Below are 14,406 nucleotides of genomic sequence, written 5' to 3' on the forward strand. Positions count from 1 at the left end.
GAGTTCGAACGGTCGTCACTTGCGCACATGGGTGTTAGTTGTTGTTGTATAAAACGTTTTGTACTGAGGATTTTCTTGAATACCAAATCTACATATGATCGAAGTTGAAAGCCGATACCAATACCTCCCTTCTTACATCTCTCGCAGCACAATAGATCTGTAACTGGAGAGTTTCTTTCGAGGAAGAAGATTTTTAGGAAATGCTTGATGCGTGTTGATTGATTTCACATCTTTCAACGTAACTTCAATGAAAAATGAAATACCTTTGCTTGATGAGCAACCAGCCGGCAAAATTGGTCTTTTTATAGAATGACGTCTGCAGACGGTGAATTAATGTAAAAGGAACCAATAGTTCTGATTGAGGCATCGTCATTGGAGAAAGGTATTGAAATTAACGTAAAAGTGGCCAGGAGGGAATCGAATGTTACCATCTCAGGGATATGGGGTTTCCAAAAATAATTGTTTCTAACTACCGGTGAAATATCCTTTCATACTTAGCTTTATTTTTGATCTTGTGGTCATTGTCATGACTTTGAAATGTGTAAATTGAGTATGACTATGACTCTTGATATAAATTTGCTTATTCATATTAGCCTATGCTATATATTTTAATAAACAAGCTTTTGTCTTCAACAGCGACCACCATCAAGAGCAAATCTAGGATTGTTTCTCCTTAGTTAGTTTATGACAGAATCACTGCCTGTTGAAAACACAGCAAATTTGTGACAATGCTTTTCGTTGTGAAAATTGTATTTAGTGAAATTTTAGTAGCCTATTGCCCTTTGTATTGAGAAATGAAACCCAGACCAAAAGATGTTAAAATAGTCAAGGCATTCCTTCTGAAACATTCATTAAAACTGCTAAAACTTTGCCTTCTCAACATCCATTGTTCTTATGCAACTCTTTATATAAAACGCAACATGGCGCCCACCGCTTCACATCTGTTGCAGCTGATGTGAAGATGATGCTGAATTGTATGCTTCTAGTGTGTTGTTTCAGCACTGTTCTTGAACGGGGGCAATATCATAGCAAGCTGCCATCTCTAACATGATGAGTGCAGGCTTGCAGCTCTCAACTTTCATTTGCCTGTCTTTGTTATGCATTGTCGATCCCTCATAGCCTTTAGTGTTATGTGAAGACGCCTGTACGCGCATTTAAATAATTCATTTAGTTAATTTTATGACGCTTGTTTTAGAAGCTAGGTGTGCCGACAAGCCATGAGTTTTGTCCAACGGCAAAAAGATCGGGGTTGGTAATTCACAGCCGTGGAGCTTTATGACTTCAACCGCCTGTTCTTGGGCAAATGAGTTCCCTTTCCACCATCTACCGCACAACCGCCTGTTCCTCTTCCATTAAAAGAGCGACACAAACAAACCGAAAGAGTCTATGGAACTTAAACGATATTATTTTTAAAACAAAGTTAACAATAGGCTACCAATCTCAGTGAGAAGGTTTCACTTCATATCCGCCACTGGCCACCAGTGTATGCTACATTTAAGTATAATAAGCATCAACATAATTATGTTGTGTTCGATTTGCTTTGGAAATATTGTTGCGCTGAGATTCTTTTTAACTGGCAAGGTGGGAGACTGACCCAAACTGAAGTATGATGTCGCCCTTCTTGAAACAAATCAAATCACAACAACCACAACTGATGTTGGATCATCAAGATTATCTTCGAAATTGTAAAGGGGCATCTGTCTTATTTGAAACCCACCTTTGAAGGTAAGGTGCTTTAATCTGACTCCTGATTACTGTAAACAGCTGTCTTTTCTGTCACAGCAATATATTGCTCAAACTTGAGTTAAAAAAAAACTTTAACAGGTTTTTCGTCCATCTACCTCATCGCAAGACGATGTATTTTAGTGATATTGTCAATTCTGTAAGAATACAATCGGTTTATCTTTTCGTTTGATCGTACAGCCTTCTTGTTGTCTCTGAGCTGTTAATATTTAAACCGACAACATTAAGGATGAAACGGTTTTATTTACTGTACTTTTTACGATCAGTATCAATACAAAAATACAGAACCTCTCAATACCCTTGAGATTGTGAAGTAGAAACGATTTGAATAAATAAACAACAAATAAAACTTTAACGTGACGGTAAACTTGCGGTATGGAGTTAACACAGCCTACAACACTTGATGTGTTGTAAATGCGTTGTAAATACTCTGGTAAAAAAATTTGTTCTTGCCATTACTTCGCAAACAGTTTATACAAAAGCAGTTAAATGGAAAAGCTATTGGAATAAAGCTTCTCCAATCAAATCACTGGTAGACTACTACGAATTTTATTATTGTATTGAAAGATCACGATAAAAATAGTATCGTTTTTCCTAATCGATCAATACATCAAGCGACACTCGGTTATTGTTACGCAAAACACAGTCGAAAATACCAGCTAAAACACACAAAAACTAGAAATTCACCTTCAAAGCTCAGCCTTTAAATAGGAAGGCTAGCAGGTATTGTCACAGAGTAAACGGTATAGTTGCTACGATAAAACACACAACCGGTAAAGAAGTAGGCTAGTAATAATTTCTGACTTGTGTTAGTTTTATTCGAAATTTTAAAATGTCAAATTAAGAAAAGTCTTTTGTTTCGAGAGTAACTCACGCATTATGCAGAAAAAAAATTATAACAGGCAGACGTGATTTTTCAACTTTGAACGCTTCACTCGCTCTATAAATCAACCCAATCCGTGATGAAAACAAACACGTTGCACAACACGGGATTTCGAAACAAAAAACCGATCCAAAAGAGAGAGAAAAACTTTTGAATGATCTGACAAGACGGCACCCTGCTCGCACGCAAACCGCATACCAGCGACCAAGCCTCTTTCCTTTCTCGCCATTTAGCAACTTATATTAAACACTCAAGATTTAACGGTTTTGAAAAGAGAAAAAAATCAACAATTTAACACGTGGATTTCACACCTGATTGATTGTAGCAAAAATCTATTTCTTTCAAGTTCTCAAAGAAGATTAACGTTGCAGTTGCAACGCTATGTCAAAATTCATATCCTTCAAGGTAACTTTCTGACAACTAGGTACGAATAAAAACTCGCAAATACAGTACGTGCTAGTACGTTGGATGTCGAGAAGTCAAAATTTAAATAAATAACCTAATGAAAATAAAAACGTGTAAACAATGTTGACACAAGATGAAAAACCTAAGGCGTTTGAAAATGTGCCTTCAGCAATGCTGCAGTTTTTCACTACACGATTGAAGTTGTTCGTGTGTAGAATTGTAATTTTTCGCTCCTCTCCAAATTTCAACCAGTGGTCGTCGTTACGCACTCACGCTGTTGTTTTATTGCACTTGAATACTCGGCATTACAGTGGAATTTCTGCGGAAACCAAAGCCCCGGAAGTAGGCGTCGCCATCGGCAGCGTGCCGGTTTAACCGACGATGGCGTTTCGACAATCGCTTGTTGAATTGACGTTCTTCCACTTGTACTTTGTCTTGGCAGCAGCAAAGGAGGCCCTCTTAACCTTTGGTTCAAAAAGAGATTTCGTTTCTCACTCTCGCGAAGTGTCGCCACCCATCCGTCGGTAAGGAGAGAAGATGTCGTTATTTGACCCTCTGCACTTATGGTTGCATTCGCAAGACTTGATCACCATCATTCGTTTCTTGAATCGAAAGCCGTCATCACAGACAAACCTAACTGGTTTAGTGACGGTTTGCTTTGGAGAGCAACATCTGTCATCTGCACACGCCCCACAGTACTTGGGAGTATATACCTTGCTTCGGCACCCCGAGAAGGTGTAGCGGACTCGTCGTTGAGCCTTGACGGTCCGAACACAACGCTTTCCTCTCTACAAAAAAAACGTACTCACGGTTAGATTTCTGAAGTATTTTAAATAAACTGTTTTTTACACCATAAAAAGCTAAACAGTTCTACTGTACTGATACTTTGAAAAGTTGTAATCTCCAAAGTACGCATGAGAACTACATACCTTGATATTTGAGGTGAAATCGGTTTTGCATGGCCGAAGCTGACATAATCGTGTTTGTTTTCTCAACTTGCACGCCTTATTGTCATTAGTGACACGTTCTGACACGCCCCAGCCGCACGTTTTTGAGCAGGATGACCATTCTGTGGTTTGTACTTTACACCTGTCTTTGGTTCGTACGCTGACAGCAATTGGAGCTCGTCTGTTAGCTGAAAGAAAAAAAAATATTAATAAATATTTAAAATGGGTCACGAAAATATTCATCGTTGTCTAGTTCTGAAATGTTTGCGTTTAGGCTATAACTCGCTGCAGTCGTTCGGAAATAAACACGCCCAAGCCAATGGCATTTTCTATCACATTTTTGCAGAAATGGAGCGCTTGGAGATTTTCAATCAATACAGAACTGTTTAATTTGTTTCAGCTGGGTTCATGACTTTAGTTTTGTTTTCTGAATTACGGTGCTAAGACATTACTCAGGCGAGCATCAGCAACATTGTTGCCACATTAGCTCGCAGTAGCTTTTTATATCAGGCAATGGATAGAATATCGGTAAACAAAAACATAGCCTGGCATCTGGCATTTATCGTTGGGTAATCTAATTTGATTATCATAAAAATGTGTTGACAAGAACAAATAACCTTAACATGAAAATACCTACATATTGCCCACTTCAAGAAAAGCTTAATGCTTTCTACATTTTGCATACAAAATTTGCTTGTTTTACATTGATTCAACGTTTACTTACACTATTGTAAAAAACACGAACTTTGCTAGCTGGGTCATCCACATTACGGTTTCACTCAACCACAATCATTTTATATCGTTTACAGCTCTTCATAATGATATGTTATGCTATTATACCATTATGGTACATTTGCAAAGCGTAGCCCATACAAAATATCTTCATTTCTTTCTTACCTGATGCAACTACTCTTGGTCGATATCGTGAAACATGGGCTGTGACACGTCTTTGCCCTCTGATGGGTGTGCGTTGAGCGTGATCAGTAGTTGTGTTGTTTAGCCTGTCACCAGTACACACCCATTCTTCGCAGCATTTGTTGGGCTTAGTAACAAGTCGTGGGTGTAAGCAATTCTGCAACAAACACACAAACACTGAATGGAATTTTTCACTTTCACGAACATTTGAACCAAAGTACACAAACAGCTTGTGCTACTGGCAATAGCAGTTACACAAAGGTAATCGGTAAAACTCCACACGGAAAAATCCATACTGGAAATGTCTATATGGAAAATAGTTCGATACAGAAAAAATCTCCAGTGGAAAATACCCACTCGGAAAATATCCACCAGGAAAATATCTCCTCTCTCGAAAAAGAAGGATACTTTCCAGTCGGGATATTTTTCGTGTGGACTTTTACCTAGATTCTTACACAAAAGATATTTGACTTTTTTTAATAAAGTAGTTCATTTACCTTTGGTGCTACCGCTGTAATAGTGATAGGACATTGTGGTGTGCAGCCAAGGTAACCGTCAATACATGTGCAGGTGACTTTGCAACCGATGTTGAAAGATTCCCCATTCACGTAGGTTCTTCCTCCAGAAAAGCACGACCGGCCTGGCTTTGCTGCAAAAAAATATTTGCATGAGTTTTTTGTTGACTTGAAAATATATGTCAAATTCTGATTGTATTGCCAAACACGAAAATCAGTGCAACTTGACAGTTGCAATAAGGAAAACAAAATAGTTTCAAACACTTTTGTGGTCAATCCTTATAGGCTATTATACACTACAGTCTTTCAAGGAATCTTTCTTTGAACAGCTTTTCTTGTATGGTAAACCTTAATTGAAACATAACGCTCTGTGTATCTGACGTTAACATTTTAAAAAACAATGCCATCCTCATATGTAACAACTCCTTTTGATTGATGACGATACGAGCCAAGTTTTCGATTCAAGCAATGGTTAGAAGTGTAAGATTTAAACAAAAGAATGTGGAAATGTGATTTCCAATTGCAACTTTCGTAGATTTTGCAAGCAAGCAAATGTTGCCAACTCACCAACACATCTTCTTTCATTGCCATCAACATCGTTGTAACTACAGTAGAGATTTTTGTGAACGTCGCACTTCATTTCGTCAGTGCATGTTTCCCCAAGTTGTTTCGCGCATGTTTTGCAGCATCCACAGTGATCCGTGACTAGGCTGACTCCGGGAGCGCAGCTCGGTGTTCGTGGGCAGTTGCCACATCTTCGGATGCACTCAGGAGAACGTGTCTTGATGGATTTGGGAATTTCAAATGTAGATATCTGAAAAAAAGTACCCATTTATTAGATAAAAAAAAAATCAACAGACTTTCACGAACAAGAATGTAGTTGACATTTTGAATAGATTGGTTTGATAAAGGAGGTGACTATGCAAGATCAAAACCGCAAAAAGCAGTAACAAAGCACGTGATCAAAATCTTGTGTTTCTTTGCTTGTTAATTTACATCAAATTAAATACTTTTTTTTAATTTGACAGAGACAACACCCAAGTCGCAACACTTGTTACGCAAGCTTCTATAGGCTACAATCAAAAAGCTTAAAATCACCAGAATGAATTATTAGTTGTGCACTAGATTCAACTGGCACATCACTACGTAAAGGATTACGTCGCTTATGGGTGTACCTGATACACACGAAACAACGCATGATTTCCTGTCTAGTCATCTTGTACGCTGAATGTTTAATGTTTTAGTCCGCTTGAAAATCTAGCGTCAAAACTCATTACGTCGATCGTTACATTTAGGCCACGGCTCAGAAACTCGCCAGGAATTTCAAATGACGACGAAACATGCGCGCAGTTAGATTTAAATTAAAAAGTTAGTTTGCCCATCAAGTTAATTCCCAAGGTGATTTTGCAATATATCTAATCTAGTTAATAAGCATCATTCGTGTTGGCGACTTAGTCTAAATTTTGATATAAATTACCATGTAGGCTATGATGTCATAAAGTTACTGCCGTCTGCACGCTGTCAGCAGTTTAATAGTATCTTAGATATTTTTATTCGTCCTTACGGAACTTATACATAGGCTTACGTACTATTATTACGTAGTGGTCCGTATTTTACTGACGTCATTGCGCCAACGGCGTGTATCACACAACGTTTTGGAAACTCTGTGCTCAGTAATGTTGAAAAAACAATGATACTTTTTTATCAGTCCCAATGATCGAACTTTCGTCTATGCTTCGATGTTTCTGCAAACGCGCAATAACCGTCACTTTACGTTTGATACGCATTTTGAAGAATCAACTAAACTATTTATGAGATGATTTCTGCTAAATATTTATCTCATTGGGAGCAAATTACTTAGAACTCCTGATCGGTCTAATCAAAAAATTTATATCCCAAAATATAAATTCAGCAGACATTTCGAAAACTTGATTGTTTTCACCTCCAGTGCCATTGTTTGCAAAAAAAAAAAAACTGATGGAAAAAACTAGTGTCACAAACGTTTTACCTCGTCATTTCATTTGATAAACGATCTTTCTACGTTAGTTACTGTTTGTTGATACAACGCTATAATATACGTAGGCCTAAGCTATTTTAAACAACCAACCAAACTACAGTTACGAAAGTTTAATTCGTCAGAACAAGCAAAGATCTATGATTCTACAAGATTTCCTGCATTGAGAGTAATGGATCTTCCAGTTTAAGTAATGTCGAAGCTGCTGAAGCTTCACAAATATGTGATTATATTTATTGCATATGCTCACTTACCGTCATCGCTAACGTGCAGGCAGTGACGAAAAAAAGCACAATCTTGCTGAAAGACATCTTCTTTGCGAATTCGAAAGTCAATGGAAGTTATATAAATACAAAAGACTGACTTTGGTCAAAAAGTTAAAGTTTGTTTTCAAAATAAATCTGCTTAGGTTTTCGCCGGCAAGGCAATCTGTCAAAAATCTGTAATTCTTTTGCTCTGTTAGCTTTCACTTGCAGATGTCTGAGCAGAATGACTCTTAGTTTTGAAACGAGGTGAATTTATCTGGCCTCCGCATATTTTCAACCGGTTGCGAAAGAGATTTCGTAGAAGAAGAGCGAACGACGCCACAAAGAAACAGTCATCGAGAGAAAAAGAGTAAAAAGAATGTTTTTGAATTCGAAAAAAAACGAGAAAGAATTTCCTTGATGTCAAATCGACAACTATTTTTAATATATTCTGACAAGTGTTGCTAATTTTTCTTCCCAAAAAAGGTGTCATTTCTGCATTGTTCTTTGAATCAAATTTTTGATAAGTGGCCCGTATCAAAAGCACTTGCTTGATTAAGACATTAATAAAACTTCTCTATTGCATGGTACTGCTATTTTGCATTCATCAAATGCTGGCATTTGCACAACAATCTAACCTCTTAGTATTCTCTCTATTGCACGCCGATCTTAGCTCTAAACAAAAAATCACCAAACAAACATTCTACTTAAAGATCCTTGTGTACAATTAATTACTTTAACTGGCCATGGTTTGTTACTAGCTTTGACCAAAACCGAAAAATTAATGTATGTCTCGTTGGTTTTATTCAGAGAGGCAGTGTATGGCAAATGGCAACAAAATAATGTCAAAAAAGCAAAATCTGAACCCTTTTTTGAAAATAAAGCCTACCAAAGTTGTTTAAAAGGAATAGGTACAAAGTCAAGTTGCTTAAAACCTCTACATGACTAGAAGCGCGCATCACTGCGATGGTATGCAAAGAATTAACGGAACAATCTAAAGCCATGTTACACGCATGTTTGAAATAGTTTTATTCTTTTGTTACAAAAGATGTCAGCCAAGGAGTGTCTAAATGTTTATCCTCGACAAAAACAGAGCTACGCATGTCGTGTTTGGCTTTGGAACTGAGTCAATTGTGTTTATACTGAACTTTCTACTTACTTGCGCTACCCATCGGAGAATTTGTAATAACAATGCTCAACACAAAGAGGAAGAAATTGTGTTATCAAAGTGGCAATGAAGTTAAATACCAATTTTCACTATTTATCTAAATTTTAGGCCACATTCAAGCAAGATATTTTAATCAGTTGATTTTCCAAAAGTGAAATCTTAAAGCAACCGTAGGCTGTGTGACCTGTGTCGCAAATTTCGTGATGGCTTAGAAATTCTGCGTTATGAAAATGTTTTGCTTTAAAAAAACAGTGTTTACATATTTAAGTAATAGCTTACTCATCAAGATTACTCCAACCTGCAAAATTTTTGTGCAAAAAATAAACTTAACAAATAACTTTATTTTAAGAACATTTTTTAACTTTTTCAGCTTTCTACACAAAAATGAAATATGACCTCTGTAGTAGCCTACAGTAGTTTACATTCAATAGTGGCTGTTATAGTTTTGTTGTTAGCCTACTTTAAAGTTTAAACGGGTTGTTTGTCCTTTTGAGAAGAACAATAAATTGTTTTCTAAATGGCAGCCTAGGATGTAGGCTAGAAGCCTAAAGTAAGATGTGGCCTTTGTCATTCTGCTAACCTGAATTATTTTAATTGGATTCCGGTCTTATTAATTGAGCAGCTGAAAGCAAACGGACAATTTGCTGTCAAAAAGTCATTTAAAGGTGCAAAGAGTTTGGCAAGGCTCGTTTTCCAACAATTGCTTGCAAAATTTATTTATAGAACCAAAGCGGTAAATTGAAACTGTCGCAATGTTATTCATATCATGCTCTTGTGACTAATTTCCTACATAGGACTTGGTTGATTTTAATAGGAAGTTCTTCCAAGGGTCTTGGAGTTCAATGGGCTATTCAGTTTCAATCGTTTCCGCATTTGCACATCTTGGAAAACATGTTGTTTTCCTGATGCCCGCTGGTCTCCGCAACCAGCTAGTGACAACTTTCTCAATGCGGTACGCAACTTTGGAAATGATGAAAAGTCTGGGTAGTTTTTGAAGCATCAACAACATAGCCTTAAATGGTTTTACATCTCAATGTAGATGGGTTTCCCAACGATTTAGAAACGACAAAAAAATGACAGTGATGTCGGCGCCATTATTTCCTAGGCCTATAGCCGGATGCAATGCAGGTGTTACAGTTTTCACATGACCATCAAAACCTAGTCATCATCAACTGTCTCTGACGAACGAGCCAACATCGCGTCGCCATAAACTCACATATGAAGTTAGTTTTGTAGTAGTTTCCTGTCCATTTACACTCACATTTTATGAACATGCACTTGTTTTAACGTATATGCTAGCGGAAAAAATCTCTCTTCAGGATTGTATGTTTTATGCATGCAGCCAGGGCCTGATTAACCATGAAGCACACGAGGCACAGGCCTCAGGCCCCATGGTTTTGGGGCCCCCAATTTTTTTTACATTAGTAACCTACCGTAGTCGTAGGTACCTGTTATAGTCGTCATCTACGTTGAATATATGTAACTCGTGACCAGCGTCACTACATAATCACCGTTCAGCGTTTTCTGGTACAGACGTTGGAATTGATTACCACCGCACTGCGCGTGTAATCAATTGAGCGTTCTGTACCACGTTCCTCAGTTGATTGTTTTGCGTTTCTTTCTTACTATATATTGCGTTGATTTTATACAGTGAATCAGTAAGTAACAACCAGCTCAGTGGCCGAGTGGTTTCGCCTTCGGCTCTGGTGCTGGTAGATCTGAGATCGATTCCAGGTCGGGTCAAACCGAAGACTTTAAAAACGGTACCGATTGTGTTCTATCCTGCATAGCGCAGTGAGAATGAGTCGGGTAATAATGTGATAACATCGTAAACCTGATATAAATTAAACATGAGCCCTGTCGCTAAAAGACCTCAGCTGTTGTAGAGCGACAATAAATAAAACCATAACATTATTATTATTATTATTATTAGTAAGTAACAACGACCAGCTCAGTGGCCGAGTGGTTTCGCCTTCGGCTCTGGTGCTGGTAGATCTGAGATCGATTCCAGGTCGGGTCAAACCGAAGACTTTAAAAACGGTACCGATTGTGTTCTATCCTGCATAGCGCGGTGAGAATGAGTCGGGTAATAATGTGATAACATCGTAAACCTGATATAAATGAAAAATGAGCCCTGTCGCTAAAAGACCTTAGCTGTTGTAGAGCGACAATAAATAAAAACCATAACATTATTATTATTATTAGTAAGTAACAAGAGGTAAATGGTTTTCTCACTTGGTTGGCTATCGCTACAATTATTATTGTTTATTTTATATTAAACGTCTGGAAATACAACAGTACCGATAGTGAAAATTGTTGTGCCAGTGTGTGCACAGTTGCTATTTTGGAGTAACGATTTCAAAATGTGTATCAATTTTGCAGTAACCGTTGAGCACTCCTGCTCTGCATCGAAAGCGATTGCCAATAGGGGCCCCTAAACTTAGCTGTGCCTCGGGCCCCGTGAGCCTTAATCAGGCCCTGCATGCAGCACATTGCGAAATGTAGCCTATTTTATTTTTTGTTGTAAGGCAATGATTTTTATAAATTAACTTGCTTGCATAAGTATTGCCAAAACTAGGCCTACCATATTTTCATCACCCAAAAAGAGGACATGTTTAGTAAGCAAGTAAAATGCCAGTGGGTTTTTAGGTTTAAACAAATTTTACATCTTCTTAGATGATTATAGGCCTATGTAGAAAAAGTGGCAACTAAAGACATAACATATTTATTTGTCAGATTCAGTCGACGAACATTTTGCTGTTCATTCAATTTTCATCACAGAAAAAAGAGTTTTGCATTTTGAGCTTTAGTCTGGTTGCAGACGAAGAATTGCTCGATTTTTAACAATTTATTAAAAAAGTTCTTCAGTGTTTAAACTATTCTGTTCATTTTTTAATGTGCCATCATTTAAAAAAAGCTAAAGCAAGCTAACTATCAGGTTTAAAGACACATTTGCACTAGCTTTGATATAGATCGAACAGTTCAGCATCATCAATGCCAACATTTTTCTCTGACAGATACTTCACACACCGCTGAAAGGCGTTATCCTATTCTTTGGTGTAAGACAGAATAAGCATCCAATCAAAGGATGTGAACACGGAAAATGAAATTAGTGGTCTATTCATCCAAATAGGCAACGCAAGAGTCAAACAATCATAATACATCTGACATGGTCATCGAGTAACACTTTCTTCGTTTGCCACAGAAATAAATGTAGCCTATCCACCGTATCCACCAAGCAATGTATTGTCAACTTCAAAGTCAGTAAACACTTTTCTTAAACAAGGATAGCCTACTTCTGCCACAGCTCACAGAAAACATCTTTTCCTTTTGGTAGGCTATTGTTGCTTAGCCTTATTTAGCTTTCGCCAAACGTCACATAAAAATAAAACATTGTTGAAAATGATAGCAGTGCAAAAAAGAGGACATTTGAGCATTTTTAAGTGTCCTCGGAGGACAATTCATTTTTTATGAAAAAAGAGGACAAATCCTCCTAAAAGAGGACATATGGTAACCCTAGCCAAAACTAGTGAAATGAAAGATTACAGAATAAAATTATCTTTTTTGTTCTTATTATAATAAGTCAATCTTTTTTCTTAAAATTGGTCACAGCTACGAATGATCACTGTCTTTTTGCTTAAACAATCGAATATTCAGCCGCACTTCAATGTAGGCTAAGATGGCCTACTAGATGGTAGCTCGGCGTTTTGTAATTAATTAATGGCATTGTTAGATACTTTATTAGTTATGAAGTTTTAAGATGAAATTTATGAAATGACAGCGACAGTGACATTGCTCTAAAACTTCGTTCTGAGCACGCTTTACAAACATAAGTTTTAAAAATAGCCCAGGATAGCAGCAATAAATTGCAGATATGTCAGTCAAACCTTATTCCTCTTTTTAATTAAACTTTTTTATCATATATTCCAAGTATTGTAGTTTACATCATCAAAATAATCTATGCCTAATTAGCGCTATCTGTGGGTAGGCGTGGAAGTTGAACAAGTTATAGTCCGGTCTAGCCTACTTAAGCTTATCAAAGTTACAATCAACTAACAGCTGCATGTAAACGATTAGTCAACGTAAATAGAACAATTTTGCTATCTGAGACATGTCAGGTATAGGATTTCAACACATCCTGCTGATGTGATTTGGTTTGTGTTGCATTGTTGAGATGGTTACTGATGGAGTCGAGATTACAACTTTTGTGATGTTCTCGATGCTCACCAGGAGATACCACACGTGCGCGTCAGGATTAATGTAATAACGTATGTCTTACTCCCTACAATTTCTCGGAGACCATACCCATTAACATAACCGTTAAATTTTTTTTTTTTTTTTGACAATTGTGGTCTATACATTTACAATCACCCCCACACGAAGAATGAAAAAAGCAACTGAGTTCAAAGAAGTTCTGTAACTGAAAGGCTTGTGACAGGGAGACAAGCCTAGCTACAAGGGCTTACCGGCGGCACTTTTGAAAAATATTAAGCCACCCAGACAGCAAATTTTAGCATCTAGTTTGCCATGAAAATTGTTACTTTCTAGCCTTCTACCAGGCTTTGTTCAACTGTAATGTAGCGTATAAATTTTTAAATCATTTCTGTTATCATAAATTTCGATTTTTAGTTTTAAACCGACAAGTCAAAAACACCTTGATCGCAAAATATTATTAGCTATGCAATGTGAATTAGTATGAGCCATATGTGGAGCCAGATATTAAACATACAGACCCGCTTTCAAACATTAGTAAGTGCTCAGCCTTGTGCTGATAGCCAGGAAGAATGCTCCCTTCTTTATCACAGTAAATGCGTTGTAAAATTTTGATGAACTGCTACACTATTTTTCCTTACGTAATGTCTTTACGCTCTGACGCAATCTGGAAATTTCGAACGTTCTTTTCTTTGAGAGTTGTACCGTTGTGGACTGATGCGCAAAAACAGACAGGAAAACAACTGTTTGCTACTATAGCGTGAGGTCTGCCGCGTGACCAGCCTCAAACATGTGGCAACACTGGAGATGTAGCCACGGGGGGCTTGGCAGAGCAATCAACTCCCCAGTATTTTTTTCTTACCTCTCCAAAAAATAATGTCTTTCACACTATTAGCCTACAACGTTTTAATGACATAGCATAACGTGTTTAATGACGATTCATAAAAGTTTGGCTACATTTAGCAGCTATATATTTAAACAAAATCTTTATTTTAAGCATTAAAACATTTGTGGTCCCCACCAGATGCTTTTGCCTGTTTATATATCTTTTCCCAGCTACCTCACCAAAACAACACTATGGTTGGACGCAAGTTCGGTGATTCCGAAGAAAATGTGATGTGTTGGTCGTCACCTGTTCCACTCTGAGGTTGCTTTTGCTGGAAGATGATGAGGAGCCACCATCTATTTGCATCATTCTTTATACTGGAGAGTGGAGATAGACCTTACACTATGATAGTGTGATAAATTTCATTCCACAGCAGCACCAAATTTATCTTTCATGCCCAAAATGTTAATTGCGTTTCTAGTGATTTTTCGTATTATTGTAAGTTGTCAATGCTGTTTACATGCGGCTAAGGC

General features: G+C 37.4%; 1 protein-coding gene across 1 annotated transcript; it reads right to left on the reverse strand.

The window, feature by feature from the left end:
* Window positions 1–1,972: 1,972 nt before the first annotated feature.
* On the reverse strand, window positions 1,973–7,895 carry LOC145783017 (CCN family member 2-like). Its single transcript, XM_082594778.1, has 6 exons — window positions 7,677–7,895; window positions 5,976–6,222; window positions 5,391–5,542; window positions 4,876–5,050; window positions 3,961–4,166; window positions 1,973–3,819 (listed from the first exon to the last, which is right to left on the reverse strand). The coding sequence occupies exons 1-6, from the start codon at window positions 7,731–7,733 to the stop codon at window positions 3,523–3,525; spliced, it is 1,134 nt and encodes a 377-aa protein (XP_082450904.1). The 5' UTR covers window positions 7,734–7,895; the 3' UTR covers window positions 1,973–3,522.
* Between the last annotated feature and the right edge of the window lie 6,511 nt (window positions 7,896–14,406).

This window comes from Aplidium turbinatum, chromosome 14, assembly GCF_918807975.1.
Source record: "Aplidium turbinatum chromosome 14, kaAplTurb1.1, whole genome shotgun sequence".
NCBI classification, from domain to species: domain Eukaryota; kingdom Metazoa; phylum Chordata; class Ascidiacea; order Aplousobranchia; family Polyclinidae; genus Aplidium; species Aplidium turbinatum.